The 16,333-nt window shown below is 33.2% G+C and overlaps 1 protein-coding gene across 1 annotated transcript; it reads right to left on the bottom strand.

The window, feature by feature from the left end:
* Nucleotides 1-2,072: 2,072 nt before the first annotated feature.
* LOC114170456 (cysteine-rich receptor-like protein kinase 25) lies at nt 2,073-14,372 on the bottom strand. The gene is made up of 8 exons (XM_028055932.2): nt 13,891-14,372; nt 5,785-6,073; nt 3,898-4,011; nt 3,676-3,809; nt 3,377-3,590; nt 2,859-3,096; nt 2,559-2,709; nt 2,073-2,472 (listed from the first exon to the last, which is right to left on the bottom strand). Exons 1-8 carry the CDS (start codon nt 14,356-14,358, stop codon nt 2,164-2,166), a joined length of 1,917 nt encoding a protein of 638 aa, XP_027911733.2. The 5' UTR covers nt 14,359-14,372; the 3' UTR covers nt 2,073-2,163.
* Between the last annotated feature and the right edge of the window lie 1,961 nt (nt 14,373-16,333).

The following is a 16,333-nucleotide window of genomic DNA, read 5'->3' as shown; positions in this document are numbered from 1 at the left end:
CCTGTTTTCACTGCATGGTTCTTCTCCTAAATTTCTTTAACTCAATATTTTCAAATGGGCAAAACTTAGATATTGGTTTCTTACAAAGGTTTGCATAACCAAGATCAGTAAAACGAAACTTTATCTAAGTTTTGTACTATCAAATCTCTTATAAGATGTATCAATTAGACAGATGAAAAAGGTCCATTGTAAAACACATAAGCAAACACCCACTAAATAAACTCTTAATTATTCTTTTGTGGCAATAGCTAAATGAGTTTGTTCATGCCAAGAGAAATACATAACAACGCTAAATCCTTAAGTTTTGAAAAGTATAATAGAACTTCTGCTGATAGGAAGCGTTTGTGTTATTTGCAAGTGATAAGGCCATCAAATACCGAGCTGGATTGGCTTGTCAGGAATGGTAAAATAGATCAATTCGATCAATTTACTCCCGACCTATGTATAGTACGTCAAAAATGGATTGGGCGGGGTCGGTAAAATGGAGCTTTGTTTAAGAGACAACTCTTGTTTACTTACACTTAAATCTACAAAAGTTCTCTATTAGTTTACCTAAAATTATCAATTTTTAAAAAATATAAATCAAATATAAATACCGCCTTAGTGACAAAGTGCTATGTGTAGTCATTTTTATTGTGTTTATTTTATGAAATGTTGTCTTTTGGTTTTGTGTGTTTTTATTTAGAGCACTAATTTGATTACGTACTTTCTATGATGCATAGATACCGTACATGTATCAGATATGACACCTATTCGATACATAGATATATTTAATAATAAGATAGATACATGATATATGAATATTGAAAATTGTATAATAATTATTAAAAAATATAATAATTATATGATGTCATTGTGTGAATCCAAATTTCTAAATTATAAACCAAATATTTTAGTGGCCAAAACCTAGTAGTTAATTTAGAAACCAATTCCTAATTGAAACTATTATAATTATCAATTTAGAGACTAATTATAATTTTTTGAAACCATTTTAACTGTCAATTTGGTCACTGTACAATGACTAATTATTTTTTGTCACTAGAGTCATTATTCAAAGATTTTCTTTACTACAATTTTATAAATTAGATACTTCATTGATAAGTATCGATAAAGTATCCTAAAATATCAGATACGGTATGTGTCAGATACAGATATGTGATCCAAGTTGAAGTATCGGTGCATCATAAGGTACCCCTAGAAGATGCTGTTTATTGATAATTTTGACGTAATGTAAAAAAATGTATAATAATAATAACAACAACAATAATAATAATAATAATTATTATTATTTTAATAGTAATAATAATAATATCAATAATTTTAATAATAATAATAATAATAATAATAATTATTATTATTATTATTATTATTATTATTATTATTATTATTATTATTGCTTAATCAATTCTAGTGTCTATTTAAATAAAACTACAAAGGAAACTCAAATATTTCTATTAACATAAAGTTAGTTCAATTCACATTATTTAAGTGTTTTTTATTTTACATTAATTTGATGAAGTATGAGTTTAATTCATGTTAAAATGTTTTAACTAAGTTAACATGTGTAAGACCAAAATAATAGTTTAAGAGTAACAATTGCTTTAAAAATAACATTTGATTATTTTATTAATAAAAAGTCAATATATAAATAGAATTATTGTTAATAGTTTCATTTCATAATAAATTACCAACTCTCTAAAACTTTCACACTAAAGAACTTTACATATATGCTTGATCAAAATTGAAAAATGATAAGATCACTTTTTATACTATTTTAGAAGGATTTAAGCGTTTTGAGGTGCATGTACTCTAGGATCCATGTGCCTCATGTGCCTCAAAATAATTTAAAGTGAATTTATATTTAGTTATGATCATAGTGATATACTCGGTTCTAATATTATGTATGTGTAGGTAGTTATTTCATTAGGTAAAAAAAATGAAAAGGAAAAAGGAATGGGGAAGGAAAAAAAAAAGGCAGATACTAAATTAGTAAGACCATGACATGTTCACTTCGTGAAGACCTTGATAACATGTCATCAAATAAATGGTATTCCTAAGTGACAAGCAAAAGGTAATTAAGGATACGTTATGTGTCTGTGTTATTAATGTTATGGTTTTAAATGGAATGAATACATACTCCTCAATAACGGAAAACACTCCCTATTATCTTGCTAAAACGCTTGAGAATGTTACATCATTAATAGAAAGATTGTCAGAACTTCTTAAAGTTGATGCTTCGTTAGAGGTCAATTTTCCAATAGAAAATGCAGGGTGGTTTGGTTTTGGAAGGGCCATTGTGTCACTTCCTAGCATTAGAACAACCGTAGACATGGTTGGTCTATCTGCTAAATCTTGTTGAACACACAGCAAACCAATGTGTAAGCACTTCACAACTTCACTGGCTGTGAAGGATTTTATCAGTGCTGGATCCATCAATTCCAAATATTTTCCTGCACACCATATGTTCCAAGCCTGCACGTAATTGTGTTTTGTGAATGTTATTAAGCTCTATTTAGTATGGTTCAATGATTCCTTCAACAATAGGAGAGAAAACTCACATATAAAAGAAGACTTTGACCATGTTCTGATAGATGGAATCCACTGTTCTTTCTTCCACAAATGATTTCTAGTACAATAACTCCAAAGCTGAAAACATCTGATTTCACGGAAAATAATCCATCCATAGCATACTCTGGCGCCATGTATCCACTGCAGGAAAGTAATACAACTTTGTTATTCCTCTTATACATTAAACAATTGATACATCACAAAAATCCCATTTTTCAAATGTTTAAGTGGTTAACTGAATCAGAAAAATCCTATTATTTAAAGCAATGGTAGGTATTAGTAGAACTCACTAGGTGCCCACTACTCGTTTAGTCTTTGCTTGGTTCTGTCCTATTTCAAAGGCCCTTGCCAATCCAAAATCTGATATCTTGGGATTCATCTCACTGTCTAATAGAACATTGCTAGCTTTGAGATCTCTATGAATCACTTTGAGTCGAGAATCCTCATGAAGATATAAAATACCTTTTGCTATTCCATTGACAATGCCTAATCTTAGTTTCCAATCAAGTTGTTTTCTCTTCTCATCATCTGACAACAGCAAGACAAAAAAGGTGTCTCAAGAACAGAAAAAGCAGTACGCAAAGAAACGAAATACTTTTAGACTCAGCAAAAACCAAATAGTAATTATTAGACTTAGCATGGAAGGAGAAAAAAAAAGGGAGAGTGTTTATTTATTTGACCCAGTTTCAAAGTAGAAGAACTAGATACTAAAATCATCTACTATATGATATATTAGCTAAACAATGATATTCAATAAGTTCCACACTAATGAAAAATGTTATTCACTAAAACTATCTGGAAAACATACCACCAAAGAGGTGAAAGTCGAGGCTCGCATTACACATATACTCGTATATAAGTATCTTCTCATTTTGCTCCAAGCAGCACCCCAAAAGTCTCACAAGGTTACGATGTTGCAATTTAGCTATAAACATTACTTCATTCCTGAACTCCTGTGAGCCCTGACCAGAAAATTGCGAGAGCCTTTTCACTGCAATTTGTCTTCCATCTGGTAGAATTCCCTGATAAAAGTTTGCAACAAATTAGAATATATAGAAATATGCCAAGTGTAAAGAATCTATGTTACAAATTCCAAATCATTAATACCTTGTAAACAGGGCCAAATCCACCTTCCCCTAATTTAGATGCTTCTGAAAAGTTATTAGTACTATGTAGAACTGCGATTAATGGGATAGAAGGCAGATCTCCATTCAATGTTTCCTCTTCAAATATCATCTTATCTACAATGACAAGTTTTTGAGTCCATATTTGAGTATGTTAAAGCAATCTATTTTAAAAAGTCAACCAAGTGTTATTGTAGCAAATTGCCTTTTCTGACTCTTTTCCTGTACCAGAAGCAGTAGACACCGAAGCATAGTAGAGCTACAGACCCCGACACACAGGAAATGATCAACTTTCTTGACTTACTAGTACTTTCATTGCCTACAACAGTATAAAACATAAATAATTATATTATTAACAGTTTACATGTAAGTCAGATTCACATTCTGCTAATAAAAAGAAAAGATAAATATACTCAAAGCCAGAATAAAGTGCTTATGATTATTATAACAGCAACAAAAGTAAATCTGATAGGTTTGCAGATTAGGTATAGCAATGGAAGAGAAGAAATATAGTCTCAGTGTCACATTTTATGGGTATTGTTATTGCTAGATATTTTCTCTTGAATTTTCTGTTTTGGTTAGTAACAGTTAAACTTGCTGTTATTGCAGTTATTTTCTTCAAGTGCAGTTTTTTTTTTCTCTTTCCGCTAGGCAGTTTTTACAGAGCTATATATAGCCCTGTCTTTCTTTCTGTATACATAACTTCTTCTCAATTCAATAGAATGAGAATTCTCTCTAAATCTAAACACTAAGAATGTTCTTAACACAGAGTAAAAGCTACAGTGATGAGTTGCTTCTCAGTAAATGATTTCTAAAGTACGCTTATCTTGCATTCCATAAGGGAATATGTACATAAACATCTCTAAAAATTGATAAATTCCAATGACATGCTTGAAGGCTACAGATAACAACACTAATAAATAATCCTATCTTCTCTACACTAAAATTCTATAGAAAATGCTTCTCTCTGATATGTATTCCTTCCATAGAACGTTTTTATGCACAAGTGCTGATGCCAATAATTGGCTACAAGCACAATACGGAAACAGAAAAGGGAATCTAACAATAATGCATAATGCTAACACATGCAGTATAATTCTATCAAGATTGGTTCTTACCTAAACCTGAAATAGACAGATGATGAAATTAATATTGAAGGTGCTACTTCAAACATGATACATCTGAAAATATAATCACAATATTGGCAAAATCCATTCTTTTGTCGTAACTTATATCACATCAACTAGATAGCAAATATACAGAACAAAGATACAGGGGTGCGTACATTGCTGGATCACAAAAAGAAACCCTCTGAATACCTTACTACAGAATAATTTAGAAAGTATCTACAAAACAGATGTGATACACTTCACCTAAACTAGTTCGTCTCATAGTTGTAAACCCACACAAGCACAATTTCATTGATAACAATCACAAAATTGAACAACTTTTGAATTGCAGGTTGTCAATAATACTAAACTGGATTAGTTTTCATATAGCTTGATTCCTTTTAGAGATTGGAACCCGCAAAAATGCATTCCAGAACATAATAACAAATTTGTAAATATAATATTCTAAAGCTACTCTTCTTTAAGCATTTCTTCGATCATTTTAAAGTTCCTCTTATTTACACATTTTACCAAACACCTTGAAGGCATAATGAAAATGTATTAACTATAGTATACCTACACTATGTTTTGTTTTTGTTAACCTGAATAGTTTTCTTTGTTTTTTTTACATGTATTTATTATGTATATAAGTTTGGATAATCTATTGCCCTATTTAATTATATCTGTTCCTACTCATAAATAAAAAATACTTTTAACAGATAATCTAGACCAAAATTAAGACTAAATTATACTAAAAAGATATAAATGCTATTTTTTCCTCTAATGCTTTAAAGAATCGTTTTATAATTATGTGTAGCCTCATATATATAATGGAAAACTCTAAATGTGAAGAAGTTTCAGTCATATATTTTTTTTTTAAAAGGTAGTTTTGATCTTGTATAAATTAATTTTAGCTCATAAAACAACAATTTATTTATTTTTCATATCAATACTTATACAAATAATTCCAAATAAACCCTTACCTGAACTCTGGTAGAATTTCTGATCATCCATCCTCATGCCACAGCTTGGACCAAAAATTGCCCACTGTACATTTGTGGAACAACACTGTGGAAATATGTCTAACAATGCATGCAAACACTCACCACACTGATCATTTTTAGTACCTCTGTCACACTGCACCCAACCATATCTTTTCTCATTCTCAACCCAATCAAACTCATCCACTGCCCAAAATGTCTTCGTCTCTACAGTTGCTTTTCTAACCAAACTCTTCATGGAATCCTCAGCTTTCTTAATTTCAGATGAGTCCTGTGTTTGGCTCCAAATTTAAGATAGAAATTTGATTTTTAAGTGAACTAAAATACCACACATAAAAATTATTGGTTTGGATGTTAAATTTAGAGAAAATTCAAAAGACTAGACCAGCTTCAGTACGAAAAGTTTTATTGTCATTGAATCATAAACCCGTATTAGTTTGTTAGTTCTTAGTATATCTTTCTTAAAAATAATAGTTGATCACATTGTAAAACAAAGTCCTAATCAAAGCTTTTTTTTAATGATGACAATTTTATCGGAGAATATTTAAAAAAAACAAAAATAATTAAAGAAATCTCAAATAAAAATGAATTAACTATAATAACACATCAAATGACATACACATATAAGTAAATGACTGAAATATTACAAGAAAATATTCAATTATTGATAGAATTTCATTCATAAAAATCTTTATTAATACAAAATTTATCAAAAAATTTTGTAACAAAATGAATTCGTTAGTAATGGATTTGATGATAATAATCATCGATAAACTAAAATTTTTATTACCAACGAAATATTCATCAGTAATAGATTCTTGATAACATCTACCAGTAAAAATTGTAAGTAATTTATAATGTCGAACTCTACAAAATTTTTCTTAATTAATGACATTATCACTCATGATATTGAGATTATTGAGATATTGTCATTATGCTTATTTATTATCATTGTCGTTAGCCATTATATTTAGGAGATATCATTTCTTCTATACTAGGAGTGTAAATATTGTGAGATATTTTTAGTCTAATTATTTAGCCTAATTAGGGGCATGATTAGTGGCTGCAATTCTGTTGGCCTTAATAGGGTAACAGTTCCTTGTAAATGTGTATATATATATTGTTGTCTTGATGAATGAAAAGATACACATTTTTCCAGCAGTAAACCTTATTATGGTATCAGAGCAAGGGAAAATCCTAGGGAGCATTAAAATACCATTTTTCTTACAGTACCATAAGAGATTATGGCTGAGAATAATGGTAATGGCGAGAAACATAGCGAGAAGAAAGTCGACTTGATATTTTTCCTAGGCCCCAGTGACAGTCCAGGCAACGTGATTACACCAATTCAATTACGTGGTCCGAATTATGATGAATGGGCGAGGGCAATTCGCACCTCATTGCAAGCGAAGAGAAAATACGGATTTGTCGAAGGGAAAGTCCCAAAACCAACCACACCTGAGAAAATGGAGGACTGGATCGCAGTGCATTCGATGCTCATAGCGTGGTTGCTCAACACTATCGAGCCATCACTACGCTCTACTCTTTCCTATTATGATGATGCGCAATCCTTGTGGACACATCTCAAGCAGCGTTTTTGCGTTGTGAACGGGACTCGTATATGCCAATTAAAGACATCTTTGGGAGAATGCAAGCAAGGCAAAGGGGAAGAGGTATCCGCCTACTTTGGTCGTCTATCTCGTTTATGGGATGAACTTATGACTTATGTCAAAAAGCCGACTTGCGAATGTGGACAATGTACGTGTAATATTGCCCAACAAGTGGCTGATTTAAGTGCGGCAGACTACCTGCATCATTTTCTTATTGGTCTAGATGGTGTTTATGCAACGATACGCTCAAATTTGCTTTCTCAAGATCCATTACCAACCATTGATCAAGCCTATCAGCGAGTCATACAGGATGAAAGGCTGCTGCGGGAACAGTCTTCACCTCATCTGAACAGTGACAATGTCATGGCTTTTCGAGTTACACCTGATGCACGGGGTAAATCTAACCGTGTGGACAATTCTGACAAATTTTGTACTCACTGCAACAGAGAAGGCCACGATGCAAGCTCGTGTTTTCAGCTTCATGGGTTCCCCGACTGGTGGGGAGACCGTCCTCGGGGTGGTCGTGGACAGGGTCGTCATGGACCAATGAAAGGAGCAAGCCGTTCTGGAGGACGTGGTAGGGGCACAAACAACACATCTGTACATGCCCACAAAGCCACAGCAGGTACCAATAGCTACGGTGCTAAAGGTGGGCCGTCTCATGCACTACCGAACTTAGGTGAGTCAACAGGAATATCAGGCATCACTCCAGCACAGTGGCAACAACTTCTTGACGCTTTGAATATTCCCAAAACCAAGGATCGCCTTCACGGTATGAATAAAATTTCTTGGATTATTGACACGGGAGCCTCTCATCATGTGACAGGCAATTTATCTTGTCTAATAAATGTGAAAAAGATTACAAACATACCGGTGGGATTGCCGGATGGGAAAGATGCCACTGCTACGAAGGAGGGTAGTGTGATTTTGGATGGTGGTTTGCAGCTTGATAATGTTCTCTTTGTGCCTCAATTAAATTGCAACTTAATTTCTGTCTCTCAATTAATAGATGCCTCCAATTGTATAGTTCAATTTACTAATGCATTGTGCGTAATCCAGGACCGGAGGACGAGGATGTTGATTGGAGCGGGTGAACGGACTGATGGACTTTACTTTTTTCGGGGTGTTCCGAAGGTTCATGCATTGACATTCAGAGATTCCTCAATAGATTTGTGGCATCACCGTTTGGGTCATCCGTCAGAAAAAGTGTTAAAATTCATTCCTCATGTAAGCCAATTTTATCGAAGCAATAATAACACAATCTGTGATGTCTGTCCACGCGCTAAACAGCATAGGGATCATTTTTCATTAAGTGAGCACAATGCCAGTAGCCTGTTTGAATTAGTCCATTGTGATTTATGGGGACCTTATCGCACTCCTTCATCATGTGGGGCACAATATTACTTGACAATTGTTGATGATTATTCGCGTGCAGTTTGGATTTATTTGTTACGCAATAAAAATGAAGTTGAGTCTATGTTTATGAACTTTGTTGCTTTTGTTGATAGACAATTTGATAAGAAAATCAAGAAAATACGCAGTGACAATGGCACCGAATTTCATTGTTTGCGTGATTTTTCTTTAAAGCATGGGATTGTGTTTGAAACATCATGTGTGGGCACTCCACAACAAAATGGGAGGGTTGAACGCAAACATCAACATATTATGAATGTGGCACGAGCGCTCCGATTTCAAGGTAATTTATCCATACAATTTTGGGGTGAATGTGTGTTAGCGGCATGTTATTTAATTAATCGCACCCCATCCAATGTCCTTAATTATCTCACACCTTATGAAAAATTATTTGGTAAAGCTCCTAAATTTGATAACATGAGAGTTTTTGGTTGCTTATGTTATGCGCATCATCAACGCCGTGACGGGGATAAATTTGCAAGTCGCAGTCGCAAGTGTATATTTGTGGGGTACCCCTATGGAAAAAAGGGTTGGAAATTGTATGATTTGGAATCCCACGAATACTTTGTCTCTCGAGACGTGAAATTTTATGAACATGCATTTCCGTTTGCTGTGTCACCACACAACACTCTTTATACTCCTCCTATTACTTATGATATTGAGCATGTTGTTGATGATATTGGATGGGAGACTTCCGCTGCATTACCTACACCAGGGGGTGCATCCAAGGGGGTGCAAGAAGAGCAGTCACAGCCCCACGGGGGATTGTGTGGAAGTTGTGATGGACCTACTATGTTAACTGATGAGGATGTAAGTATGAGTGGTATGGATGGCGAGGTAGTATCTCCACACGGAGTTGATGGGGCTGAAGTTGTGGTGGTGCAAGAGGCTGTGGCGACCGAGGAAGACAATATGGAGACAGACATGGGAAGGGGGATGCGAAACAAAATCCCATCGACAAGATATAAGGATTTTGTCACTCATATCACTCGAAAAGTAAAGTCCTCGGAAAGTTCACCTGCTCAACAACATGCCTCAGGTACTCCTTACCCTATTACTTACTTTGTCAATTGTGAACGATTTTCTGCTAGACATCGAAATTTTGTTGCAGCTGTGACAGCAGGGAAAGAACCTAAGAATTTTAAGGAAGCCGTAAAGGATTCTGGTTGGCGCGCTGCAATGGCCAACGAGATACGAGCCTTGGAAGAGAATGAGACATGGGTGCTGCAGAAACTCCCTCCCGGAAAGAAAGCACTCGGAAGTAAATGGGTATACAAAATAAAATATCACTCAGATGGGAGCATAGAACGTTTGAAAGCCAGACTTGTTATATTCGGACATCATCAGAGAGAGGGAATAGACTATGATGAAACATTTGCACCGGTGGCAAAAATGGTGACTGTCCGTACTTTCTTGGCAGTGGCGGCAATTAAAAAGTGGGAAGTACATCAAATGGATGTGCATAACGCGTTTCTCCATGGTGACTTGGTTGAGGAGGTGTACATGAAAGTTCCTCCAGGATTTACAAACACTGACCCGAATTTGGTTTGCAGGTTGAAAAAGTCATTGTATGGCTTGAAACAAGCTCCTCGTTGTTGGTTTGCTAAGTTGGCCACGGCATTGAAGCGTTATGGATTTGTTCAATCTTATTCCGATTACTCCTTATTTACATTGCACAGGGGCGAAATACATCTCTATGTTCTGGCCTATGTGGATGACTTAATTATTGCAGGGAATGATATTTCAGCCATGAAAATTTTTAAAGCTTACTTAAGTGCTTGTTTTCATATGAAGGACTTGGGCGTCTTAAAGTATTTTTTGGGGCTGGAAGTTGCTCGTAATCCCGAAGGGTTTTATCTTTGCCAGCGAAAATATGCGTTGGAAATCATTGAAGATGCTGGTTTATTAGGTGCCAAGCCGGCGGATTTTCCAATGGAACAACACCATAAGCTAGCCTTGGCTTCTGGTACTCCGCTTGTAGATCCGGAACCCTATCGGCGACTTATTGGAAGATTAATTTATTTGTCTGTCACTAGACCTGATCTTGCTTACTCTGTACACATTTTGTCTCAGTTTATGCAGCAACCTCGTGAAGAGCATTGGGAGGCAGCCTTAAGGGTTATTAGATATTTGAAGAAACATCCGGGGCAGGGTATTCTACTACGGTCTGATAGTAAACTGAACCTAGAGGGATGGTGTGATTCGGATTGGGCGGGCTGCCCACTTACAAGACGTTCTTTGACTGGCTGGGTGGTGCTTCTTGGTCTTTCTCCCGTGTCCTGGAAAACTAAGAAACAATCAACCGTCTCTCGCTCTTCTGCAGAGGCTGAATATCGCTCTATGGCGGCAACTACATGTGAGTTAAAATGGCTCAAACAGTTACTTGGTGATTTGGGAGTCAGTCATTCTACAGGGATGCGATTGTATTGTGATAGTCAATCAGCATTACATATAGCTCAAAATCCTGTTTTTCATGAAAGAACGAAACATATTGAAGCTGATTGTCATTTTGTCCGTAATGCGGTGACGGCTGGCATCATTTGTCCCTCATACGTTCCAACAACGGTACAACTAGCAGACATTTTTACAAAGGCCTTGGGAAAAACACAATTTGAGTTCCTCCTTCGCAAGTTAGGCATTCGAGATCTCCATGCTCCAACTTGAGGGGGGATATTGAGATTATTGAGATATTGTCATTATGCTTATTTATTATCATTGTCGTTAGCCATTATATTTAGGAGATATCATTTCTTCTATACTAGGAGTGTAAATATTGTGAGATATTTTTAGTCTAATTATTTAGCCTAATTAGGGGCATGATTAGTGGCTGCAATTCTGTTGGCCTTAATAGGGTAACAGTTCCTTGTAAATGTGTATATATATATTGTTGTCTTGATGAATGAAAAGATACACATTTTTCCAGCAGTAAACCTTATTACATGACAATGAATCCATTAGTAAACTTAAATTTATGGAAAAAAATTTCCAACGAATTTAACACTTTAATATACTCACAGATACTTCTATTGATACCAAATTTGTCGAAAAGATCCTTTACGAAATAAGAATTAGTATTATCAAAAGAACAAATTCACTGGTAACTTGTGATTATAACTACCAACGGTAAAAATCATCGACATTGTCCATCGGTAGATTACAATTTATATTATTGACAAACATTTTTGTCAATAACTTACAGATAGATATTTGTCTACGAGCACTTATTGATAAGGGACATGGATGATATAAGGACTCGAGGGGTCACGTGGCAGTAGGATGACATATGAAACAATGGAGAAGAAGGAGAAAAATGAGGAGTAGAAGAGGATGAAGAAAAATAAGAAACAGAAAAGAAAAAAAAAAAAGAAGAGCAAAAGGAAGAAGACAATCAAATTACGTTATTTCCAACAAATACTTACGGATAGATAATTATCAATGAATTTTAGTCGTATGTAATTACCGACAAATAATTACCTATGAATTTTGCTTGTTAGTGATTATTAATGAATTTCTCTATTTGTCAATAAACAGATTTTTAACCATCAATAAATCATTAATAATTTTGATTTATTAACACATATGAATAATTACCAACAAATTTTATTGGTCTATAATTCTATTTTTTCTCTTGTAATGAATGTAGGTAAATAAAATGTAAACAAGTTATATATTGTTATTCAATCATAAACTATATAAAGTACACTTTGCTTATTTTAGATCAATTTTTAACCCTAACGATAATAGTTTATATCATTTGAGGAATTGAAACTATCCTTCAATCTCTTATTCAAAGTTTTAAATTCGAAATTTACTGATAAAGAAACATATAGTCAAAAGTAAACGAAACTTCTGAAAGTGATTAATCAAACTTCTTAACCTCAAAAGCCCTTGCATATTTCATAATGATGTCATGTACAAAAAAACCCATCTACCTTAAGCTATCTGAGTTTCCATATTTCATAGTGAAAAAATACCTTGATTTTTCTGGTTCAGTAGTATTCCATATTGGAGATAAAATAACTTTGCCACTAAAACTTTGGTTTGAGTAACGGATGATGCATATGTCATACCATATGATGGCTCTTACACCGTTGGAACAACTTTGAAAGAGTTCATTTGTTAGTGTTTTATATCATGTTAGTGTTTGATAAAACATAAGTAAGAGAAAATTAGAAGAGAAATATTTTATTAAAAATATGAGAATGAAAGCTTTTATATTTACAAAAAACAGACATCAAATATATAAAAATATTCAACTCATAGAAAAACAGAAAACAAAAAATACATAAAAATAGAAAATCATAAATGCAATAAGTGACAAAAGATATTAACCGTATCTCAAAAGATATTAACCATATCTTTATCATCGGCCTCAAGCTGGGCGTATGGATTGAAAAGACCAATTTGGAAATAGCAACTTGAAAAGGTGAAGGCCGAGAACTTGAGGAGGTCGAGAGCTTGAAAAGATTGAGAAGTTGAGAAGATCGAGAATTTGAAAAGACTGAGAACTTGAGAAGGCCGAAAATAGGAGAGATTAGTTCGAGAATTGATTTGAGAAGGAGAAATAGAAAGGTTGATTCGAGAACAGAAGAGATTGGTCCGAGAACTTTGAGAAGGCCGAGAACTTGGAGAATATTATTTTTTATTGTTGATAATTATTATCAACAAGAAAGAGATATACAAAAACAAACATATCATTAAGTGCATCATTTTCTCCAAGATGAAGAAATAAATGGTAAGAAGAAGCAAAACTTGTTAGGAGAGAAACGAGGAAGAAAAAGTAATGTCAAAAGGTATTTTTCATCTGATATCATGTTAGTGTCTGATACCATGTTAGTGTTTGATAAAACACAAATAATAGAAAATTATAAGAAAAATACTTTATTGAAAGTACCAGAATAAGAATTTTTATATTTACAAAAAGGAGGCAACGAATATATAAAAATATTCAATACATAGAAAAATAGAAAATCATAAACGTAATAAACGAGAAAAGATATTAACCGTATTTCAGAAGATATTAACCATATCTCATAAGTTTCCATATTTCATAATGAAAAAATACCTTGATTTTTGTGGTTCCGGTAGTCTTCCATATTGGAGATAAAATAACTTTGCCACTGAAACTTTGGTTTGAGTAACGGATGATGCATATGTCATACCATATGATAGCTCCTACACTGTTGGAACACCTTCGAGAGAGTTCATTCGCAGCAGTGGTGACGCAGAACTGGCAAAAGTACCCTGTCATGTCGAATCTGCAGCTGTACAATCCATAAACAGCATCATCATTGTTGTGGTTGTTGTTATTGACAGAGGTGTAGTTGTATCCATCGCCTTTGTATGAGTCTGTGGATAGCCATGAGAGAAGGGTGTCAACGTTGGCTTTGTATGAAGAGCTAACAAGTGTTGAGTTCTCACAATGACTGTTCATGTAAATTGGTGCTTGAGCACTTGTTGTGATGAAAAGGAGGAGCATGAAGCTAAGACTAACCCTAATAGGGTTCTTCAACATTTCTGTTGTGATCCCCATGAAGTTTTGGTGCTTCATCAGAGAAGCATTTTCATGGAGGGTTGAGAAAGTTAAGTCGATTATATATGGTGAGACTATGGTAAGATTAATTTACAAGTCAATTTGCATGTGACATAACGTTGCTTATCTTTATTTTATTATTATTTATTTATATTATTTAATGTGGATATGTTCTTGATCTTTTGATAGGATAAGCTTGTATTTTTTTTTCTCTAAATTTGAAAAACATTGTTTTAGTTTTTGTTTCTCTGTCTCAACCACTGCTAAATATTTTGTTTGTAAATTCTTAGTTATATGATAAATTATTTCGATTTTATGATCTTATAATGAAATACCTTTACATATTTTTTTTGTGGAATTAAAGAAAATAGAATGACAAGTTTAAATTTAAAAGATAAAAAATTTAAATAAAATTAATGAAGTAAGAAGACACTTAAAATATAAGTCTCTACTCCTAAGAAGTTTTCGGATTTATGTTGACTTTTGACAATTAGTTTTATAAAGATAAACTTTTTAATATTTTTTTAAACTTAAAAGGGACAGGTGTAATTTATAATTGAAGTCAGTGTAATGTTATTACAATAACAAATTTTATTAAGTTTTTAAATAATACAAGTCGTTACTATTGTATGCAAAAGTCCTTTCAAGTTTGAATTAGGCTAATTAAACTAATTAACTTGTCCGACACGCGAGCACTGTTTGATTGAATGAACATTCTTATGTGGTGAGTACATTTTTCTAATGAAAGTGTTTGAATTGAACATTCATGTTTTGTAAGAAGAAAAGGTATTGTATGTTTTCCTTTAAAAAGAAATTGTCACTCGTCAAGAAAAACATCACCAACATGCATTTTCTAAGCACCGATCAGATAATTCAAATTCGCGTGTTTATTTATAATGACTTTGTGGTACTTTTGTACTTCAAAATTCAAATTTGACTTTACTTTAATTTTTTATTTTTAAATTAAAAGGGTTGATTTTTTATATTATATTTTTTTATAGAGGTAAATATACAATATTATTATAATTTAAATCATTAACACTTACAATAAAGTTTTAATTATTAGTTATAATAAAGTAATTTAATATATAAATATAACATTGTTTTAATTTATTCAATAAAAAATATTAATTAATTAATTAAAAGCTTAAAAAATATTTATATAATTAAAATATTTTAAATATTAATTTATAAGTATATATACAAACAATTTTTATAAATAAAAAAAAAGTGGCATGCGCCAACCTAACCTGTGACGAGCCGGGTTGCAATTCTTAACCCGATTTTCTGTGGCGGGCTAGTTCAGTCTAACCTGTTTTTGATGGACCAAGGTGGACCAGGTCAAAACAAGCGGGGCATGTCTGTTTTGTCACTCCTAATATTTGTTCTTGACAAATATTTTCTATTTTTTATTTGGTCCTAACTAACTTTCAATACGTTTCTCATTACCAAGTGATTAACTCTCTACACTCCTTCATTATAGTTAATATGGTGATTTGAGTTGTAAATGATGATGAAAATATGAACAAAATAGACTTCCTGAGAGTGTATATTCAATCCTCTTAAGAGCTTATTCGTAGTGTGTTTTGTAAGTTTCCAAAGATACAAGGAGAACATATAAGATATTCTGAAAAACTCGAAACTAGCAATATAGGGGGAGGGGGGCTACAAGAACATTTTAATTGATTGAAAAGCAAAAACAATAGATTAATTTGTTCATGCAGTATGATTCAACATATTGAAATATAAAAACAATCAACTAATACACTAGAAAATTCTGCGGAAACACAAAAAACACCAAACTCATTCAAACATGTTTTATCATACAAAATTGATTGCAATTGATATGCCAAATTTAGTTATATCACCGGATAACTTAAAAGCCCAAGTAATCGCCTATAGCTTTTTAATTTGATGCAAACTAGAGCTTCATTAAAAAACAATAAAATTGACACATTAGTTGTGTCAAATGGTT

The sequence above is a fragment of the Vigna unguiculata genome, chromosome 11 (genome assembly GCF_037176805.1).
Source record: "Vigna unguiculata cultivar grain cowpea cultivar isolate G323 ecotype 2 chromosome 11, ASM3717680v1, whole genome shotgun sequence".
Taxonomy (NCBI): Eukaryota; Viridiplantae; Streptophyta; class Magnoliopsida; order Fabales; family Fabaceae; genus Vigna; species Vigna unguiculata.
The sequence above is the reverse complement of the archived record's forward strand: the minus strand, read 5'-3'. Positions and strand labels throughout refer to the sequence as shown.